Below are 22329 nucleotides of genomic sequence, written 5' to 3'. Positions count from 1 at the left end.
CCTGGGATCGAGCCCCACTTGGGCTCCCTGCTCAGCAGGGAGTCTGCTTTTCCCTCTCCTTGCCACTCCCCATTTGTGCTCTCTCTCGCTCACTCTCTCTCTCTCAAATAAATAAATAGAATCTTCAAAAAAAAAGGAGTTTTGTCTTCAAGGAGATTCATATAAAGGACTTTTTTGACAAATAACAGATATTTGATATCTTTACAATCATAAAACTGAAATGGATTAAGAATTTCCAGAACTAACTAAAAGGCTAGATTCAAACTAAACAAGAATTAGTAACATGGGACTAAATGAACTGGAAAAGATTATAGTTTTATGATTCTCACTTGAAACACTGCTGATTCTTTAATGTGTACTCTTCCGGATTAAGGAAACTTTCTCTTAAGATATCTATGACTTACAGAAATATGATAAAGTATTCATTTGTGAACACATTGAAGCATTTAATTTTTCTCTCTACCAGAACCCTGTGAAATTCAAAGGTCTCAGTAAGTATTCTTTCTTTCATGGCAATCATAGTCCTTTGCATAAGTTCAGTAAGAATCTATTCTCCTTGTAACAGAACACCAATGGAAACATTGGTTATTTTACAAAGCCTTTTACAAAGGCTTTGACTGGAATGTCATATTTTAGAGACACATTCATAGACTCAGATATGACCAAAGGAATTGAGGCTGACTTTATGAAACATGGAGCCATAAAGCCCCTTAGAAATGCTGGCCTGATACCTTGCTTACAGAGTTCCCAGCGGTCTTACCAGATGAATAAAGAAAGTCAATTCCTGGCAGGTGCAAGAACCTCAGGATACTTTGGGGACCTCAGGAAGAGAAATTCACCCAAATCTACAGATATTGCAGGCATGTCTGATGGCAAGAACTTGGCTTGGCTTCTGGCCTAGAGAGTACTAAAAGTTCAGTCTAGACTCCTTATGAAAAGTTTCAGCAGCAGATTGTAAAGATCTATATGGCCAACCGCTATTCTTGCTGAGCTTATGAAAATAGACCAAATTTGTTAAAATTGAACTTGTTTTACAAACAAATTAACCTCAATTTATCCATCTCTGGAAATAATGGTGATTTTAGAGAGAAAAATTGTTTCAATAACCCACCTTGTTAATCTTGTTAAATGCTAGTTCTGATTGTCTTTGAATGTTTGTTGTTTGCCTAAGTCAGACAACTTGAAGTAACTTCAGAGAAATTGCCACAATAGCTCATGTATAGACAATCCTTCCTGGTTATTCTGTGGGAATAATAACAGGACCCCATGGGCATATGATTATTGGAACAGCTGCCAAATGGGATTGATTCCCCAATAACTCCGTAACTCAACTATCTCCCTGACCAATTCTGTGTGGCAGGGGTAAAAAAATCTTTCCTTAAAAGCCAGAGAATAGGGTGCCTGAGTGGCTCAGTTGGTTAAGCGACTGCTTTCGGCTCAGGTCATGACCCTGCAGTCCTGGGATCCAGTCCCACATCAGGCTCCGTGCTCCGCAGGGAGTTGGCCTCTCTCACTGACCTCTCTCCTCTCATGCTCTCTCTCTCATTCTAATAAATAAATCTTTAAAAAAAAAAAAAAAAGTCAGAGTATACCCCACTCTACAGGGTTAACTATGGACTTGTGGTGATAATGGATGACCCCACCTTCCCTATGACTGGATTAGGTGATCTGCTGCTCTCTCCTGAGACAACACTTCTCCCATTTGCCAGTGATTCCTCATAATTCGAATACTGTTAAGGACAGACCTCAAACAAAGAGGGCTTCTAGATGGTTTTATTCCTTAGTTATACTTATCCCATGACTTACCCCTATTGATATAAAATTGCAAATAAAGGCTTTAGCTGAGCATAGAACAGTTACCTTTAACCAGACCCAACTTGTAGTCACCCACAAATTCAAAAGGTGGCCTTCCAAAGCCAAATGGCCCTTGATATCCTGACTGCAGAACAAGGAGGCCCAGAATTAGATGGCTGGCTCCTAACGGGGCCCACAGGCTATGCGGCTCTACCTTGTGTCCATAGCTTCCCCCAGGTTTGATAGGCCACAGTACTCTGGGTTTTGGCTGGATGCACAAATGCGTTATCAAAACCATTACCAACCCAGTTAACCTTCCAAATCTTAAGCAACAGTCAATACATTCTGCTATTTCATTGGTATGACCACCTAGCATCCATATTTATTCCTTCTTTGGAACTGAGGGTGTTGTTTGGCACATGGAAGGTCTTAATAAATACACAAAGCCCTAAATGACACTCAAAAATGGCATTTCTCTATTAAATACTCGAGTAACATAAATGCATAAAGCAGTTTTACAAAGTAGAATGACACTAGATGTTTCAGTGCTGCACAAGGTAGAACTTGTGCTGCTGTAAAAACAGAATGCTGTGTATACATTCCAGATAACCACAAATTTCAAATTTAAATTTAATTTAAATCAATAAATTTAAATAAATTTAATAAATTTCTGGGCTTCTAACTGATATGAATACTCAAATGGGTGCTTTATTTTTATTTTTTCTATATTTTATTTATTTGACAGAGAGAGACACAGTGAGAGAGGAAACACAAGCAGGGGGAGTGGGAGAGGTTGAGGCAGGCTTCCCACCAAGCAGGGAGCCTGATTCAGGGCTGGATCCCAGGACACTGGGATCATGACCTGAGCTGAAGGCAGACGATTAACAACTGAGCCACCCAGGCATCCCTCAAATCGGTGCCTTAAATGATCCCTCTCTTTCCTTTAATGACTGGTTAAACTCTTGGACTAGAGAAGGATTTTGTCAACTGTCAAAGGACTCCTATTTGGCTTTTTTTGTTATTCTAATCACATTTTGCTGTTTTCTCCCACAACTCTCCACCTGGTACAGAGACTCCATCATTGCCAAAACTACAAGCCGATAGATGATCCCGTCATCAGAAAGAGACTCATACATGTGGTCTCCCTTGGATTCAGCTGCCTCTGCCTTTTGTAACTTCTCTCTATATAAGCCCAATGTTGGCCCATAGGTAGGGATAGCTCCACTCCTCTATTCAGCTGGAAGAAGTTACAGAAGATGAGGCCTTCCACCTCAGGAACCTTAAAGATTTAAGGGTCAAAATTTTCCAGGGGGGAATGATATAGAAAACAAAAGCAAAACAAAAACAAAACAACAACAACAAAAAACAGTAACTGCCTTACTACTTACAACCCATTGACAAGTCCTTGAAACAGGCAGAGTGACATTCCTCTAGGAAATCAGCTACCTTGATGTTGCTAAGGGCAAAAGGCAATCTTAGCCTGACTCCCCAGGATCCTGTGGTCTACTTTAATATATAAAAATTCCTCTGAAAACTTCCTTTATCTCTACTCCCCACCAAGCAATATATTGGCAATCATCCCCCAAGGATATGGCCCACTGATATACATCTGAAGGGTTTCATGAATAAGGGTTTACTAGACAGTAATAAATGACCTATTTCAAACAGCATCTAACCCCCTCAAGCTCCTGGAAACCTTGCTTCCAAAATTCCTTAGAGACTTAAGCTATCCCTAACCCCTTTCCAACTTGAAAATAATCAGCCACTTCTCATGACTTCAATACAACTTTTTCTGGCCACAGGTCCTGTCCCCGTGCTTTAATAAAACCAGCTTTTTGCACGAAAGATGTCTCAAGAATTCTTTCTTGGCCATCAGCTCCAAACCCCACCATTTTCCTACATCAGAATGAATGAATCATGGGAATAAAGGGGACTTAGGGAATACGTTAACGCACAAAAAATACAACGACACTGTAATAGTATTTTACAGTGACGTATGGTAGCTACACTTGCGGTGAACATAGCAGAGCCTATAGAGGTGAATCACTATGTTGTACACCTGAAACTAATTTAACACTGTGAATCAACTATACTAAAAAAAGCGGGGGTTGGGGGTGCCACCTGGCTGGCTCAGTCTGGAAGCCTAGGCCTTCCTCCCTGGGTCATGATCCCAGGGTCCCAGGATAGAACCCCACATCCGGCTCCCTGCTTCGCGGGAAGCCTGCTTTCCCTCTCCTACTCCCCCTGCTAGTGTTTCTGCTCTGGCTGTCTGTCAAATAAATACTTCTTTAAAAAGGGGGGGAGGGGTAAGCTAAAATCATGCTAACACACACTGTATCTAAAAACATTTTCAGGGGCACCTGGGTGGCTCAGTGGGTTAAAGCCTCTGCCTTCGGCTCAGGTCATGGTCTCAGGGTCCTGGGATGGAGCCGCACATCGGGCTCTCTGCTCAGCAGGGACCCTGCTTCTCTCCCCCGCCCCCCCACCCCCGCCCGCCTCTCTGCCTACTTGTGATCTCTGTTCTGTCAAATAAATAAATAAAAAATCTTAAAAAAAAAACAAAAAAACAAAACATTTTCAGCGCTCATTAACAAGTCAGCATGTTCTCTCTATCCACAGAATTAAAAAACACAAGCTACACAACTAGAGGGGGGGAAAAAAAGGAAGGGGGCATCAGGACAAAGACCTGGAGAAATGGAGAGGGAAGATGTACAAGGAAGTTTTCAAAGAAACCTTAAATTCAATTTGAAATGTAGGATAACGCACAGCAGAGCTTCAGTCACAAGTTTCCTAAGGCACCCAGAATTGTCACAAGTTTCCCAAGCATTGTTCTGGCACGCAGAATTCCCTCAATGACTAACTCTCACAGAATGAAGGCATAATCACAGAACTCCTCCTCTGAAACAGAAGAACAATACTTCTGAGTACGCCTTTTCACAGGTGTGCTCAGGGAAAAACCAAAGAACCCAAAACCGGAAAACCAAAAGGCCAAAAAGTTCCAACTTGCAGACAAGGGGGCTGTGGGCGAGTCAGGTATCAGCAAATGGGACTCCGGGGCCATTCTGGGCGGGCAGCGTCGGACACACAGGACAGGATGGGCCTGTTCCCAGAGCTCTTCTCGTGGCTCCCGCCGCCTTTCCCACCCCAGGTGACAACACTTTTGTCCTCGTCGGAGCCCCTCCGACCCCAGCCGACAGCACTTTCCTCGGACGCCCCGCACGCGCTGCCCAGAGGAGGCTGCCAGCCGCACGCCCAACCACCGCTCTCGGAAAAGTCCTCCACGGCCTCATCAGAAAGTGAGTGGCCTGGCAAGTCCGCAGAATGCGCCATCCCTTCCAGAAGTGGCCAGAGTTAGAAACTAGGAGAGGGAGACGGAAACCAAAAGAGTCAAGAGGGCAGCTTCGGGAGAGGACGAGGCGGAGCAGGGCGGCCTCGGCCACGCTGGCTGCGGCGTGAGGCAAGGGGGAAAACGCTGCAAAGCCAGAGCAGGGGGCGCTCCGCCGCCCGCGGCCGGGCGGCCGGACTCCCAGGGAAGCAAGCCTCCTGAGGCTAGGGCGTCCCGACCGTCGCGCCGCCGGAAACGCCCGGCCTGCAGGACGCCGCGCCGCAGCCTCGGACCCCCGCCCGCCAGCCTGCCCGCCTGCCCAACCGCGTCCCCGCCGCCCGCACACTCACCGCGCGCGCGCGCCGCCACGGCGCGGCCGCCCGCCGCCCTCCGCCCCGGGCGCGATCTCAGCCCCGCCCCCGTGCCCGGCCCGTGGACCGGGCCCCTTGCGGCGACGGCGTCGGGGCTACGTCACGGGCGCGTGCGCTCTCCGCGCGCACGGGCAACGACCGGGACGGAACGTTACCCGCTGGGCGTGCTGGTTTCCTTAGAAACGGAGCCGCGCCGGGGAGGCGGTGGAGATACGAGGGCTACCGTCGGGGCCCTGGTGAAGCCAGGATGCCGTCCAAGGGAAAGGATAAAAGGAAAGGCAAAAGTAAAGGCAAAGGCAAAGACAAGAAGTAAGGAGAAGCCACGCTGGGGTCCCCTCTCCCTGAGCCTACCCTTGGGGACTCGGGGCTGGAACAGGTGGGGCGCTGGGGCTGGCCGGCTGGTCAACTGACCTTCTCTTGCTCTCCTGGCTTCTGAACAGGACAGCCTTATTGTTCAAAAATTCCCCCAAATGCATGCGGAACTGTACTGCTTCAATCTAGACAATGGAGTGTGAAATTTGGGACCCTGAATAGTTTAGACACAGCCCCTGCCTTTGTGTATGCATTAATCATGGAGGCCGATAAGTTCCCAAAGAATAAAATACAGGAGCAAATGAAATAGGGGATCGTGAAAAAAACCACAGAACTGGGAATGGGGAGGAAGAGTTGGTTCTGACGCTGAAGAACAGAAGGTCAGGATAACATTTTTTGGTATAATGAAGGTCCTCTAGACCAGCAGTGTCCTGTAGGGTGTTGATCAGCATGTGTGGCTATTAAATTAAAATTAGAATTTAAAAATCAGATCTTCTGTTGTAGTAGCCACATTTCATACATATTTCAACATGTGGCTACTGGTTACTGTATTGGACAGCCTAGATACAGTACATTTCCATCACCACAGAAAGTTCCGTGGGACAGTACTGCTCTAGACCAGTGGTTCTCAACTGGGGGCGATTTTGGCTCCCGGGTACATTTGGCATTATCCAGAGACATTTTTGGTTCTCATCTGGGGATATGTACTACTGGCATCCAGTGGGTAGAGACCAAGGATACTGTTAAACATCCTGCAATGCATAGGACACCCCCACCTACTCTCCAAACAGAATCATTTGGCTCAGGATGTCAGTAGAGTCAGGGTTGGAAACCCCTGCTCAAGATTGTAAGCTTATCTAGAATTGGCACTAAGCATTATTCACCATATCTCCCGGACCTAGCAGAGATCCTGGAACATAGTAGATGCTTATTATTTGTTAAATAAACAAATTAAGGGGTCTGTTTGTATATGCTTCAACTTGAATCTTCTCTTTTTTCCATGGTAACTATGCGCTGGGTTCATTATTTACCCTCCCACGCCAGCCTGAGAGTCACTGTGGTGTAGTTGAGAATATCTTAAACATCTAGAGAATCTCTGGGTGAATGAAGAAGTAGTTCCTTGGGTTTTTTGAAGGATCCCTTTTAGTTCAAAGGAAAACCTAAAAGATGTGAACAAATTAGGTAATTGTTCAGGTTTCCCCAAGCTGGTCAGGACCCCTAAAGTAGGCATTGCTCTAGCACTAACCCTTTGCAGGCTTGGAGTTGCTGCTAGATTGCCTCTGAATCTACTGGGTGACTTTCGTGGTTGGTTGGAATCACTCATGGTGTCCAGCATCAATCACTATAAATGGGACCAAAAGGGAATCCCCCAAACTTGTAAAGTTTATAAGGTAACGTTTAAAGAGAGTAATACATGCACAGTACAGAAAGTTTAGGGAACATAGAAAGTCAAAGTAGAAAACAAAAATCACCTGTAATCCTATCATCCAAAGATAACTACTACTATCATTTGGGTATATTCTTTTTCTTCTTTATAAAATGATAGCCCAGTGTACCTATTTATTTTTAGCTCTCCCCCTCTATTAACATAAGTATTCTTCTGCAGTGTAATTTCTTTTTTTTTTTTTAAAGGTTTTATTTATTTATTTGACAGACAGAGACCACAGGTAGGCAGAGGCAGGCAGAGAGAGAGTGGGTGAAAGCAGGCTCCCTGCTGAGCAGAGAGCCCGACGCGGGGCTCGATCCCAGGACGCTGGGATCATGACCTGAGCCGAAGGCAGAGGCCTAAACCACTGAGCCACCCAGGCGCCCCCGCAGTGTAATTTCTTTCTTTCTTTTTTACATACTTGCATAGTTTAGCACTTTTTAAAAAAGGTTATTTGAGAAGGAGAGAGAGAGCATGAGCACAGTGAGGGGCAGAGGGAGCGAGAAAGAGAGAATCCTTGAGCAAACTCCCCAATGAGCATAGAGCCCTATCCCAAGACCCCTTAGATCATTATTTGAGCCGAAGTGAGATCATAACCCATGCTGGGTTAGACAATTAACCAACTGAGCCCCCCAGGTGCCCCAGTCTTGCACTTTTTTAAAGTGTCAAGGGCTTATCACATTCTCGGAACTCACTAACATGTTTTCTATTTTTGACCATGTATCAACAATACATTTATCAACAATGAGGAACATTGAGGGTAACAGACCTTGTATTCCTTGGATTTTCCATGACTCATAGTTTGAGAAATCCTGCTTTGTTTTTACAGTCAGTATTAGTGGTTTTATGAGAAATCCTAGGTGCATGAACTGTTCTGAGCAGCTTAGACCTGATACCTTCAGGGAGTAATTGGATGATTATAGCAAGGCAGCCTATCACTACTGCCTAAATCGTGCTGGCCTTAATTTGAAGAGAACAGAAAGGAAAGGGATGGAGAACCAGGAGTTGGTGGGGATGGAGGGTGACAGTATAGAAAGATCCCCACAAATCTATGTGTGAAAATATTTAGAGTTCAAATACCGGTAAAGTTCTTACTTGTTATCTAAATATTTATGCATCCAGTGCCTATCATATATAAGGGACATTTTTTTTGTTAATCCTCATACAATAAATCTTTGTTTTGAAAAACTTTCCTTTTATCACTTTAATCCTTGAAGACATACTTTACTATTATTATTTTTAATTTCTTTTTACCTCTGTATAAATGATAATAGTTTGTTTCTCAGCCATTCTTGAAGCTTGGTACATTGTGGCACCAGCCAATAAAGCATTTAACATACTTGTCCTAGCGACTTGATCTTTTGTCCAAGGTCTAGCCAGGAAATCCACCCCCCAACACACACAACCTAAAACAAAACCAAAACTGGGGTTGGAGTACATGGAAATTACAGAACAATGGACTTACAGTTACACTATGAATGTAGTATCATGCAGAAGGGGAACTAAGGTAATGGATTTGCAGGAGTGAGAACTAAGGTCTAAAACTGAGTGAGTAGGAACAGAAGTGACAGTTCAAATATGAAAAAGAAGTAAATGAAAAGATGTGAAAGATTTATGAAATGGATGTGACTTATGCCTCTTCTCTTTGTTTTTCTAATCCTTTAGAGTAATGCTCCAAAGCTCCCCCTTCCAAGAAGTCACCCACTTAACTCCCTTATCATAAATGTGTATTTCTTTTTTTTTTTAATAAATGTGTATTTCTTATTAATTCATTCACCCAACAATATTTGGTCATATGTGCCAGGCAATGCCAACCAAACAAATAGTAGTGAAAAGAAAGACATAATTCTAATATAGTAAAGAAATGGTTATATATTGTCAATGTCCTCTTCCCATGCAGGAAGATAATAAAAGCTGATGAATCTGCAGTGGACAGAGCCAAGGCCAATGCCTCCCTTTGGGAGGCCAGGCTGGAAGTCACAGAACTCTCTAGGATTGAGTATCGTGATACTTCCCGGAGACTGGCAAAAAGTAATGAGGACTTAAAGAAACAGCAGTATAAAATGGAAAAAGACACAATGTCTGTATTAAGTTACCTGAAGAAGCAGGATCAGGAAAAAGATAATATGGTAGGTAGGTAGAAACCTTCCTGAGCCTCAGTAACTACCTCTGTCATACGTGAAGCAGTGTGTTATTTCTGAATGGCTTTACTGTTAGAATTGGCTCTTTTATTTTCAGCCCTTATCCCATTGTTTTCTTTTTTTAAAAGATTTTATTTATTTATTTGACAGAGAGAGAGAGCACAAGTAGGCAGAAAAGCAGGCAGAGAGACGGGGGAAGCAGGCTCTCCGCTGAGCAGAGATGCCCATGCGGGGCTCAATCCCAGGACCCTGAGATCATGACCTGAGCTGAAGGCAGAGGCTTAACCCACTGAGCAACCAAGGCACCCCCCGCCATTGTTTTTTTGTCTGAAATAAAGATTGATGGTCATAAGGGAACATTATGATCCATTTTATTTTAAGAAGAGCATAGGTTATGACCTATATGTTTTTTCAAAGATTTATTTATTTAAGGGGGGTGGAGAGATGGAGCGCTCACACAAGCAGTGGGGAAGGGTCAGAGGAATAAGGAAAGAGAATTCTCAAGCAGACTCCCCCCTAAGCACAGAGCCCAGACACAGGGCTCCATCTCACATCCCCAAGATCATGACCTGAGCTGAAATCAAGAGTCCCAAGGCTAAACTGACTGAGCCACCCAGGTGCCCCTGACTGATAATGTTTTTTGATATTGATAAATACTCTTAATGATTTATAAGGCAATTCATTAAAGACTTTTAATAATCCCATGTAGCTACTATTATCATTGCCATTTTATAGATAATTGACTTTCCAAAGGACAGATACCAATTTACGCTCTATCTGGGTGACCCAAAGTCACACAACTCATGGGTGTTAAAGTGGAATTTAGGTGCAACTCCAAATTCTTCTCTTTCCCATCTGCCTCTATGAGCTGCATGAATATTACTTATATATTTGCTTATTGTCTCTTTTCCTGATTAGAATGAAACCTCACAGAAATAAAGGATTTGGAGGCTTTTTAAACTGTTGTTCGGTGCTACATCTCCAGCACCTAGTATAGGCATGGCACATAGTAGGCGCTCATTGAAATATTTTTTGCATGCATAAGTGAAAGGCTTGTGAGTGTACTGATACTTTGAAAATGTTAATACCAATCAAAACTTAGTTTAAGATGAGAGTGAAAGCATATTACAGAAACATTTGTCTTGATGTTGTGAATTCCGTTAAAGTAATTTTTATGCACTACTGTTTTTTTTTTACCTTCTTTTCTAGGCAACTTCCATTTTAAAAATTACTCTTTCAATAGTAGGCATTATTAAAATTGTCTTCTATAAAGTATTATTCTAAAGTAAGCTTTTAGGTCAAATAATTTTCCAAATACATAGAAGCTTTGTAGCCTGCATTAGCTGATTGCTCTTCATTTATCAGTGTCACTTGTATTTCCTGATTTTCATCTGCCTTCGTATATCAGAAGTCAGCATCTGGTTATAGCAAATAACATAATTTTCTCATAATTGCAGATGCCCACTAAAACCAAAGAGACTATCTTGGAAGGAAGATGTAAAGTAGATTCAATATATCCTGTTTAACTAGCTCTCCTATAGTTGTGTTACTCATTCTACTATATCCTAGAAATGTGTCATTAAGTTTTATTTAAACTGTTTATAGTCTTATGTTAATTATAGAAATATTAGAAATGAAATGTGTTTTGGAAACATATCTTGAACAAAATTAGTGTTTTTGCATTTAAGGCTTTGTTCATGCACAAAATAAATGTCATATTTCACACATGACTTATATGACTTAGAACTGTCACAATTTATATCTTAGAATTTTTAGGTTTTCCTTAAACTAGTCTAATTACAACAATATTTCACTTATGTATCCTCTGATTCTATAACCATGTCAAGGAATTGTTAGTTTCAAAAGCTACTCAGGTTTCCTACTAAAACGTACTAGGAGCCTTGGACAAATGATTGATTCCATGACCGGAGCAGGGAAAGTAAAAGATGAGCCTGGAATCATGTATGTAATCACCTGTGTAAGAGGTGAGTAAGAAAATTAAAAGGCAGGGTAACTGGCTGGCTCAGTTGGTGGATCATGTGACCCTTGATCTCAAGGTTGTGAGTTCAAGCCCCCATGTTGGGTATAGAGATTACTTGAAAATAAAATCTTAAAAAAAATTAAAGGGCACAGGTACTAGCTTGAAGGGGCTCCCACTGGCCAAATCTGAAACAATCAAAATAAATGATGATAGTAAAAGATTATAATCCACTGAATGAAATAAGTCCATGAGTGCACAGTGCTAATAAAACATACCTTAGTAAATAAATAAATAAATAAATAAATAAAATTAATAAATACATTCTACTCCTTACAGTAGAATGTAATAAATTATTAAATTTCCAAAGAATGGGGGAGTTAGGGACTGGCACAAAACCAGACACATAGATCATTGGAACAGAATAGAGAACCCAGAAATGGACCCTAAACTCTATGGTCAATGAATTTTTGACAAAACAGGAAAGAATATCAAATGGAAAAAAGTCTCTTCAACAAATGGTGTTGGGAAAATTGGACAGCCACATGCAGAAGAATGAAACTGGACCATTCATTTCCTTACACCATACATAAAAATAGACTCAAAATGGTTGAAAGACCTAAACATGAGATAGGAATCCATCAAAATCCTAGAGGAGAACACAGGCAGTAATTTCTTCAACCTTGGCCATAGCAACTTCTTGCTAGACATGTCTCCAAAGTCAAGGGAGACAAAGGCAAAATGAACTATTGGGACTTCATCAAGATAAAAAGCTTTTGCACAGCAAAGGAAACAGTCAACATAACCAAAAGACAACCTATGGAATGGGAGCAGATATTTGCAAATGACAAAGGGCTAGTATCCAAAATGTAAAAAGAACTTATCAAACTCAACACCCAAAGAACAAATAATCCAAGAAATGGGCAGAAAACATGAATAGATATTTCTCCAAAGAAGACATCCAAATGGCCAACAAACACATGAAAATGCACTCAACACTTGGCATTAGGGAAATACAAATCAAAACCTCAATGAGATACCATGTCACACCAGTCAGAATGGCTAAAATTAACAAGTCAGGAAACAACAGACGTTGACGAGGATGCAGAAAAGGGGAAACCCTCCTACGCTGTTGGTGGGAATGCAAGCTGGTGCAGCTACTCTGGAAAACAGCGTGGAGTTTCCTGAAAAAGTTGAAAATAGAGCTACCTTACAACCTAGCAGTTGCACTACTGGGTATTTACCCCAAAAATATAAATGTAGTGATCCAAAGAGGCACCTGCACTCCAATGCTTATAGCAGTAATGTCCATGATAGCCAAAATATGGAAAGAGCCCAGATATCCATTGACTGATGAATGGATAAAGGAGATGCAGGACACACACACACACACACACACACATGAATATTATGCATCTATAAAAAATGAAATCTTGCCATTTGCAACAATATGGATGGAACTAGAGGGTATTAGGCTAAGCAAAATAAATCAATTAGAGAAAGACAATTATATGATCTCACTGGTATGTGGAATTTAAGAAACAAGGAGAGGATCATAGGGGAAGAGAGGAGAAAATGAAACAAGATGAAACCAGAGAGTGAGACAAACCATAAGAAACTCTTAATCATAGGAAACAAATGAGGTTGCTAGAGGGGAGGAGGGGTAAATGGATGGGGTAACTTGGTGATGGACGTTGGGGAGGGTATGTGTTGTAATGAGCACTGGGTATTATGTACGACTGATGAATCACAGACCTGTATCCCTGAAACAAATACTACATTATATGTTAATTACTAGAATTTAAATAAATTTAAAAAAAGGATGGGAGAGTTAAGTCACCATTTGGCATCATGGTAATAATTGATATCAACAAGAATCTTCAGTGGATGCTGAAACTAATGGTAAAAGTTTGATGAGCAGAAGGGTACTTGCATCATCTCAACGTATCTTTCCATAAATTACTTAATAATTATAAAAGGTAAAGTTGTAACTTTTAAGTGGAGAAACGTGGAAGACAAAGTCTAACCAACTGATGAAAATTAACATCAATTACCTCAGGATGTAATGCACTGAAAAGCATACATCATCACTTAGACAGTATATGCCTGCCAAAAATGCATAATTGAATTCGCTCATGCAGAGACATCAGACAACCCCAACTCTGGCTGCTATTCTTCAAAACTGTTGAGACCCTAAAAGACAAGTCTGAGAAACTGTTCCAGATTAAAGGAGACTAGTTTACATGATAACTAAATGTGATGCATAATCAAGGATTATATCCTCGACCAGAAAAATAAAAGTCGCAATACAGGGCACTACTGGGACAATTGGCAAAATTTGAATATGGACTATTGATGAAACAATAGTCCTAGATCGATGTTAAATTTTCTGATTTTGATTACTGTGCTTCTAAAAGAATGCCCTTTTTCTTAGGAAATATATTCTAAAGTATTTAGGGGTAAAGAGGCATGATGTCTTAAACTTACTCAGTCCAGAAAAAAATGTATATCATTTATATACTCATATATTCATATTTTAGATAGATCTATCTATGCAGACATAGAGAGGGAAAACACATTGGGCAAAACTGGGTGAAAAGTATATGAGAAATCTTTGTACTCTTCTTGAAACTTTTTTTCAAAAAAGCTACCCAGATAAGAGAAATGTAAATCAAAACTACAGTGAGATATTACTCCATGCCTTTTAAGATGGCTACTACTGTCAGAAAAATAGAAAATAACAAACACTGGGGACAATGCAGAGAAATTGGAGCCCTTGTCACTGTTGGTGGGAATGTAAAATGGTGCAACCATTATGGAAAACAGTATGTAGGTTCTTCAAAAAATTAAAAATAGAATTACCACATGATCCAGCAATCCGCTTGTGGGTAAATTTCCAAAAGAATTTAAAGCAAGATCTTGAAGAAATATGTGTGCACCCATGTTCATTGAAATATTATTCACAGTCAAGAGAGGAAGCAACCCAAATGTCCACCAACAGAAGAACGGATAAAGAAAATGCGGTAAACACATAAATAGAATATAACGCAGACTTTAAAAGGAAGGAAATCCTGTTACGTGCTACACATGGATGAACTTCAAGGACATTATGCTAAGTGAAATAAGCCAGTCACAAAAGGACAAATACTGTATGTTTCTACTCAAATGAAGTATCTGATGCACTCAAAATCATAGAAATGAAAAACAAAAAGGTAGTTGCCAAGGGCTGGGGAGTAGGTAGGAGAAAAAATTAGCGTTTCATAAATATGGAATTTCAGGGGCGCCTGGGTGGCTCAGTGGATTAAGCTCTGCCTTCGGCTCAGATCATGATCTCAGGGTCCTGGGATCGAGCCCCGCATCGGGCTCTCTGCTCAGCAGGAAGCCTGCTTCCCCCTGACTCTCTGCCTACTTGTGATCTCTCTCTCTCTCAAATAAATAAATAAAATCTTTTAAAAAAATAAAGAGTTTCAGTTTTGCAAGATGAAAAAGTTCTAGAGATCTGTTGCACAATAATGTGAATATATGTAACACAGCTGAACTGTGTACTTAAAAATGGTTCAGATGGTAAACAAAATGTGTTTTTTTTTAAAGATTTTGTTTATTTATTTGACAGAGAGAGAGATCACAAGTAGGCAGAGAGGCAGGCAGAGAGAGAGAGGGGGGAAGCAGGCTCCCCGCTGAGCAGAGAGCCCTATGCGGGGCTCGATCCCAGGATCCTGGGATCATGACCTGAGCTGAAGGCAGGGGCTTTAACCCACTGAGCCACCCAGGCGCCCCTTGTTTTTTTTTTTTTTTCTTTTAACACAAAAATATTGGTTATCCAAGCAACTCTGATGATAGTCAGATTTTAGAACTGGCAATAGCAGGTTGAAGGCATGGAATATGTCCCCTTTTCTCTTCTCTCCAATTCTATAAGTTTTAATATCATGCAAATACTAGGCTACTTAGTAAAGGTAAGATACAGGGCAATTTCTTTACCTTCCTGACTCTGTATTTCCAACTTCTACAGATTGAAAAACTGAAACAACAATTGAATGAAACAAAAGAAAAAGCCCAAGAGGAGAAGGAAAAATTGGTGAGTGTATAGGTACATTAATACTTTCACTTACTGGGTGGTCAGGTTTCTGGCAAGCTTACATATTTAAGACACAGAAGAGTAAGTGAATAGGTCCTCCGAGTAGCTCAGTGACTTTAAAGCTCACACACTTTATTGTACAGCAGCTCAAAAATAACATAAAATTATGTTTTTATAAAAAATGATCTGGTGGTAGTGGTGCTACTGAGTTTGTCCATTCTTTCTATGGCTTTTCAGTGGACAGAGGTAGGAAATGTGTATTTTTAAAAGATTATATAATGAGCCCTTACCAATGTTTTCAATTCAGATGTAGGAGTACAGGGTTTATTACTTGATCTGAGTCTCCTTTCTCCCTCACCAAAGGTCCTGCCTTTTTTTTTTTTTTTTGCAATACAGTGATAGCAAATTAATTTATTTAGTACTTTTCCATTCCATATTACCAGGAGAATTTATTTCAATTTTCCTTTTGCCTACATCAGACTGGTTGGTATTCAAAACTGTACCACCAGACTCTGGAAATAATTTGATCATGGCACATTTCACATCACCAGAACTATCTGGATAGATTTGCTGAAATAATTTGTTTAAAGCTGTGTCTCCCTCCAACTTCTCATTTTTTCTTCTTTGATCTCACTGACCAATTTATCCCAATTTCTTGCATAATGAGATGATGATGGATATAAATTCCTTATGTCTGCTATGAACTGTTTTTGGTTTAGACAAACCTTGCCCCCTTAACTTTTCCCATCTCACAGCCTCTGTCTTGATTTCATTTTAATTTCATTTTTTTGGAAAGTACCTTAAATGTGCTCTGTTCTGATATTATAGGGTAAAGAAGTCTCAGTTTCAAATTGTGATCCTCTCCAGAAGGGAGTCTCACCAAAGCAGACACCTCTTTTTCTGAAAATCCCACATTCACGTTATTCTTCTGAACATTGTTGATTTGACCATTCTTGATCACAAGTGTAATGATTACTTGGGCTATTGTTTGATACCAATTGTACTCGCTTTTTGACTGATGAATCCTCTGGGACACAGACACCTCGGATTGATCCATTCTGAACTTCTTGACACCTTTTAATCCAGACAGTGAAATCAGGATCTGCACTATCTAATTCCTGTTCTAGAAAAGTTTTAGAACAACAGCATAGTTTTTTCATGGTACTCACATATCCCTTTTCTCAGCATAGCAGTGGAATTATTTGGATTAAGTTCAAGAGATTCCTTTGCCTCAGCAACAGCATCATGGTAATTCCCAAGACGAGCATGATAATAAGTTTGTTGACAATAATACTGTGCATCATCTGGCTTATGTTCCAAAGCCTTAGTCAGCTTCTCTAATGCTGACTGGGGGTCCTCATCAATCAGAGGATCTGAGAAGCTCCGGAAAAACTTCTGGGCTTGCAGGTCCTGCTGCAGCTGCTGCCATCCCTAACGATCGCTGTTGCTGTTAGAGCTGCTACCCACGAGGTTATGAGCTCCCCCACTGCCCAAGGGGGATGCTTCCAAAACTCCTGTTCTTAATGATATTGGTATAATTGAGTAGTTGTTTCAAACCTCAATACGCCAACAGTCACAAAACACTAATACCAATATTACCACTAACATAGATTAGTGGAAACAGTTTTAAGATTTTAGAGGGTGCTTTTCCCCTTTAGGATATATACCAATAGGGATCTATGATCAAATTACATTACCATTTGAAATAATTCCTGTGAGGTTATGCCACCAACTCAAGAACACATTTTGCTTTTGATTTTTAGAATAACATTAAACTGTGCATCTAAAATTATATAATTAAATAATTACGTAAACTATTTATATGGCTCCAAAGTCGAAATCTATCAAAATGCTGTATTCTGAGAAATCTAATTCCTATCCATGTCTTCACAGTATACCAGAGTGTATTGTCAGAATTGATTTTTGTCAGCATGGTGGGTGAGAAAGGGTATTTCAGTGTATTTTAATTTGTATGTCTCTTATTATGAGCTAGGTTGAGCATTTTTTCAGGTTTGAGGGTCATTTGCCTTTCTTTCTGGTATCTCATTCATTTTAAAAATTGTGCTATTGGCCCTTTCTTCCTCCACTTCCTCCCTCCTTTTTTTCTCTTCTCTCCTTTTCTTCCTTTTCTAACTTTCCTCCTCATTCTCAGCCTTCTCTTCCTCCCTCTTCCCTTCCTTTCTTTTTTCCCAACTTCTCCTCCTTTGTTGATTTATTAGAGATATTGGCCCTTCCTTTATCTCTTGGTTCACTAATTTTAATTTAGGGTTAGGGATATTATTTGTCTTAAAAATTAAAGATGTAATTAAAATTAAATGTCTTAAAATTAAATTATCTGCATCTTCTGTCTAAGATCAGCTCATTGAAGAATTTTTTTCTTATTCAAGGCACTTGGGTATCTTCTACCAAAAAGTGAAACTTTATGCAAAAATAAAAAGGGAACATTTCTTCCAAGATAGACAAATGGCCCGAGGCTTCAAAGGGAACACAACTCTGTGGGGTTTCTGATCTTTCTCCTAACTCTTTTATCTAACTCATTCCCTAACTCATTTATGCATGCAGGAACAAAAGTATACTGTGCAAATAAGTGAGCTGGAGGGACAGTTCCATCAAAAAGCCAGAGAAATTGGCATGATTCAGACAGAGCTGAAAACAATAAAACAATTCCAGAAGAGAAAAATCCAAGTGGAGAAAGAATTAGATGATGTAAGTTTCTTTATTTCTTTAAATAAAGGCGATTAGAATTAACGACAAGCATACCTCGGAAATATTGCAGGTTCGGTTCCAGAGTGCCACAATAAAGTGAGTATCACAGTACTATACTTACGTGTGCAAAAGCCTTCGTAGACATTTACTCCTGTGAGATGGTAAAGGACTCCCTTTGACATTTGAGAGGTTATCTGAGAGAAAGTGGAAGATACAATGAAGTGTAGCACTGGGAGCAAGTCTTATTTCTAAGACTTTTCTAAGCATTTTTTTGTGACTTTACCAAATCTTAGCCAACACACCCTTCCACATTAATCAGCAATTAAACCTCTGGAGTGATTTCAATAAGAAATGAATTACAGGGGCACCTGGGTGACTCAGTCGGTTAAGCCTTTCTTTGCCTTTGGCTCAAGTCATGATCCCAGGATCTGGGATCAAGACCCAAGTCAGGCTCCCTGCTCAATGGGGAGTCTGCTTCTCCCTCTCCCTGTTTTCATGCTCTTTTTCTCTCTCTCAGATACATAAACAAAATCTTAGGGAAAGAATGAATGAATGAATGAATGAATGAAAGAAAAGAAAAGAAAAAAGGAAGGAAGGAAGGAGGGAGGGGAGGAAGGAAGGAAGGGAGGAAGGAAGGAGTAAATTACATATCTTGGGAAACATTAGGGGCAAAGTAGCAAAGTCCTGAAGAAAAATAGGTTTAGACTGATGAAGGATGATTTTAGAACATTTTAGAAGACTCAATAGGTAAGGGTGGGCAGGGCGAGGAAAAATGAGTACTTTCTGAAAGTTTCTCTGACCTTGCTGTACTTTTTCTCTTTCTTTCCATCCGCTCAGCTCAGAATACAGTTTTATTGCACTAATACCAATGTAATAAATGGCACATTTATGCTGGGGATAGTAGCTGAAATCAGCTTTGTGACTTTGGGCAAGTTACTTAACCTCTCTATAACTTGGTTGCCTGATCTGTAAAATGAAGATAATAAGGGTTACTCATAGGCTCATAGGGTTGTTTTAAGGACTAAATGAGTTCATATATATAAAGTGCTTAAAATAGTGTATGTTATGTAAGTGAAAATTATATTTATAGTGGCATGTAGCTCTCTGCGGACAAAAGTCCTGATTTGTAGCATTTGCTGATTTCCTTAGTATAAATACTTTTATTATAGCCAATTCCAAGCTACCAACACTTTAACAACATGCTAGCAAAATTTCTGGTATGAGCCTGCTCCAATGTGCAACTGAACATTGCGGCTATCACTAGTAATAGTAGTAGTATTACCACCTAAGATAACCATATTTCATGCAGTAGAGGGGCTAAAAATTGGTGCTCTGAAGTCAGACGGCTAGAGTATACTGTGTTTACTACTTGGATATCTTGTTAAGTTTCCTCATCTAAACCATGGAGGTGAGAATAATGGTTCCAACTTTAAAGGGTCAGTGTGAAGACTAAATGAAATGATCTGTTTTAAATTCATAGCAATGTGTGGTCAATATTACTTGTTGCTGATCCTGCCACATTATTACTATTGCTAAAATTATGATTATAACCATGAGTATTATTTAAGGCCCTTCCACCATCCCTTTCAGTGTCTCTCACTCTTGGGCATGGTGTTCTCCAAGCATGCCATACCTCTCAAGCCCTCCTTGAGCTACCCAGAGTCCCATTTAACAAGAACAAGCTTAGATGGGAAAGCAGAGTTCCTGCATCATTTCTGTTTACCATTTAACTAATTGCCAAATCAAAAGGGTATATGAGAAATGAATAAGTTAGATGAGGCAATGTAGTATTTGAAATTATGGACTTCATGTCCTGGTTTTGCAGCTGATAGCTGTATGGCTTTAGAGATCTGTTAACTTCTCTTGGGTCTCAGATTCTCCACTTGTAAAATGTAGCTGTAATATCATGTGTCTCCTCTTAGAATGTTGTATGGAGGGGCGCCTGGGTGGCTCAGTGGGTTAAAGCCTTTGCCTTCGGCTCAGGTCATGATCCCAGGGTCCTGGAATCAAGCCCCGCATCAGGCTCCCTGCTTGGTGGGGAACCTGCTTCCCCCCCCCTCTCTCTGCCTGCCTCTCTGTCTGCTTGTGATCTCTGTCTGTCAAATAAATAAAATCTTAAAAAAAAAAGAATGTTGGATGGATTAAATAATGTAATATGTGTGAAATACTTAGCACATTCATTCCCACTAACCCTTGGTTAGAGTAGTAGCATAGTAGTTATTGATGTTTACTTGTTTTTAATTACATAGCTTTAAAAATCTTAGTAGACGGGGCACCTGGGTGGCTCAGTGGGTTAAAGCCTCTGCCTTCGGCTCGGGTCATGATCCCGGGGTTCTGGGATCGAGCCCCACATCGGGCTCTCTGCTCAGCAGGGAACCTGCTTCTTCCTCTCTCTCTGCCTGTCTCTCCGCCTACTTGCAATCTCTATCTGTCAAATAAATAAATAAAATCTTTAAAAAAAAATCTTAGTAGAGGGATGCCTGGGTGGCTCAGTCAGTTAACTGTCTGCCTTTGACTCAGTCCCACATCGCATCCAGTTCCTTGCTCAGTGGGGAGCCTGCTTCTCCCTCTCCCTGCTGGTCCCCCTGCTTGTGTGCTCTCTCTCTCTCTGACAAATAAATAAATAAAATCTTTTTTTTTAAATATTTTATTTATTTATTTGATAGAGATCACCAGTAGGTAGAGAGGCAGGTAGAGAGAGAGGGAGGAAGCAGGCTCCCTGCTGAGCAGAGAGCCTGATTCGGGACTCGATCCCAGGACCCTAGGATCATGACCTGAGCTGAAGGCAGAGGCTTAACCCACTGAGCCACCCAGACGCCCCTAAAATCTTTAAAAAAATAAAAATCTTAGTAGAATACTCTTAAAAACTCTAATTAAAGGGGTGAGTTGGCACATTCAGGCAAGGTAGGAGAGGAGAAGACACTTTCTTAGACTGGAGGAATGTGGAGGAATGTGTTTTAACTCTTTCTGTCATAATTGCAGTTATCCTAAAACCTTCCCATTAGGGCTTTGTTTATGAACTTGATAGCTTTTTGCTTTATAACTGTTCTTATAACTGTTGCTTTAAAATTGTTCTTAATTTCTTTTTTTAAAGATTTTATTTATTTGGGGTGCCTGGGTGTCTCAGTGGGTTAAGCCTCTGCCTTTGGCTCAGGTCCTGATCTCAGGGTCCTGGGATTGAGCCCCGCATGGGGCTCTCTGCTCAGCAGGGAGCCTGCTTCCCACCCCCCACCACCTGCCCGTCTGCCCACTTGTGATCTCTGTCTGTCAAATAAATAAATAAAATCTTTTAAAAAAAAGTTTTATTTATTTGAGAGAGAGAGAGAGAGAATGAATAGTGGGGGAGGGGCAGAGGGATGGATAGAGAGAGAGAGAAAGAGAGAGAGAAGCAGACTCCTTGCTTGCTGAGCAGGAAGCCTGACACCGGCCTCAATCCCAGGACCTGGTGATCATGATCTGAGCCGAAGGCAGCTGTTTAACCAACTGAGGACCCAGGTACCCCAAGTGTCCAGACCTTTAAAGTCCTTAAAGTGTTGTTCTTTAATTTTGTAAACTGAGGAGAATAAAAGGAGACAAGTCATCTATTTGCATATGTCCTTGTCACTCCTCACTAGTTCCTAGGTTAGTACTTAATAATAAAACTTGTAGGGTGCCTGTGTGGCTCAGTTGTTAAGCATCTGATTCCTGATCTCAGCCCAGGTCTTGATCTCAGGAGTGTGAGTTCAAGCACTGCACTGGGCTCCAGGATGGGCATTGGGCCTCTTAAATAATAATAATAATAATAATAGTAATAACCACCACCACCACAACAACAATAACAACAGCAACAATAATAAAACTTGCTAAATGAGTATTATAAGGCAACCATCTAAAACTAAATCCTTTCATGAAGTTCATGGAATCATAGAACTGGAAGAAACTTTAGGACCTATTTAAGCCTCCTACAGATGAGAAAACAGACACAAAGATGTTAAGTGACTGTCACAGTAAGTTCTAGAGCTGGCCCCAGAGGCCCGGTGATCTGAATCCCAGTGCAGTACCTCTAGTCCAACTCCCTCTCTTTTTTCATCTGCATTAGTAACCTGTTACTGCAGAAAGTCTAGAGCTTAAAACCATAATAAACATTTGTTAAAAGCACAGTTTCCACGAGTCAGAAATTTGGGATCAGTTTATCCGGGCAGTTCTGGTTCAGGGCCCTTCA

At 40.8% G+C, this 22329-nt stretch overlaps 2 protein-coding genes and 1 pseudogene across 7 annotated transcripts in view; 1 reads left to right on the top strand and 2 right to left on the bottom strand.

The window, feature by feature from the left end:
* Window positions 1-5537, bottom strand: part of ENTPD5 (ectonucleoside triphosphate diphosphohydrolase 5 (inactive)) — a 45987-nt gene extending 40450 nt beyond the window's left edge. For 4 of the 5 annotated variants that reach the window (XM_080809619.1, XM_080809622.1, XM_080809614.1 and 1 more), the window contains exon 1: window positions 5470-5537. The gene's annotated coding sequence lies outside the window, so the exon portion shown is untranslated. Of the gene's footprint in view, window positions 1-1111; window positions 1352-5469 lie in introns of those variants that run through there. The other variant, XM_080809616.1, reaches the window with a different exon arrangement.
* Window positions 5538-5737: 200 nt separating this feature from the next.
* The window catches only part of BBOF1 (basal body orientation factor 1), a gene marked incomplete at both ends in the record, with an annotated part of 54382 nt that continues 37790 nt past the window's right edge, over window positions 5738-22329 (top strand). Inside the window, 4 exons of the mRNA XM_080809630.1 lie at window positions 5738-5799; window positions 9129-9357; window positions 15357-15422; window positions 17985-18128. Coding sequence (XP_080665756.1) covers window positions 5738-5799; window positions 9129-9357; window positions 15357-15422; window positions 17985-18128 — 501 coding nt within the window. The remainder of the gene's footprint in view (window positions 5800-9128; window positions 9358-15356; window positions 15423-17984; window positions 18129-22329) is intronic.
* LOC308346055 (protein SGT1 homolog) lies at window positions 15834-16851 on the bottom strand (annotated as a pseudogene). Its single transcript has one exon. The product of its transcript is annotated as a protein SGT1 homolog (transcript).

Source organism: Martes martes, assembly GCF_963455335.1.
Source record: "Martes martes genome assembly, chromosome: 7".
In the NCBI taxonomy this organism is placed as follows: Eukaryota; Metazoa; Chordata; class Mammalia; order Carnivora; family Mustelidae; genus Martes; species Martes martes.
The sequence above is the reverse complement of the archived record's forward strand: the minus strand, read 5'-3'. Positions and strand labels throughout refer to the sequence as shown.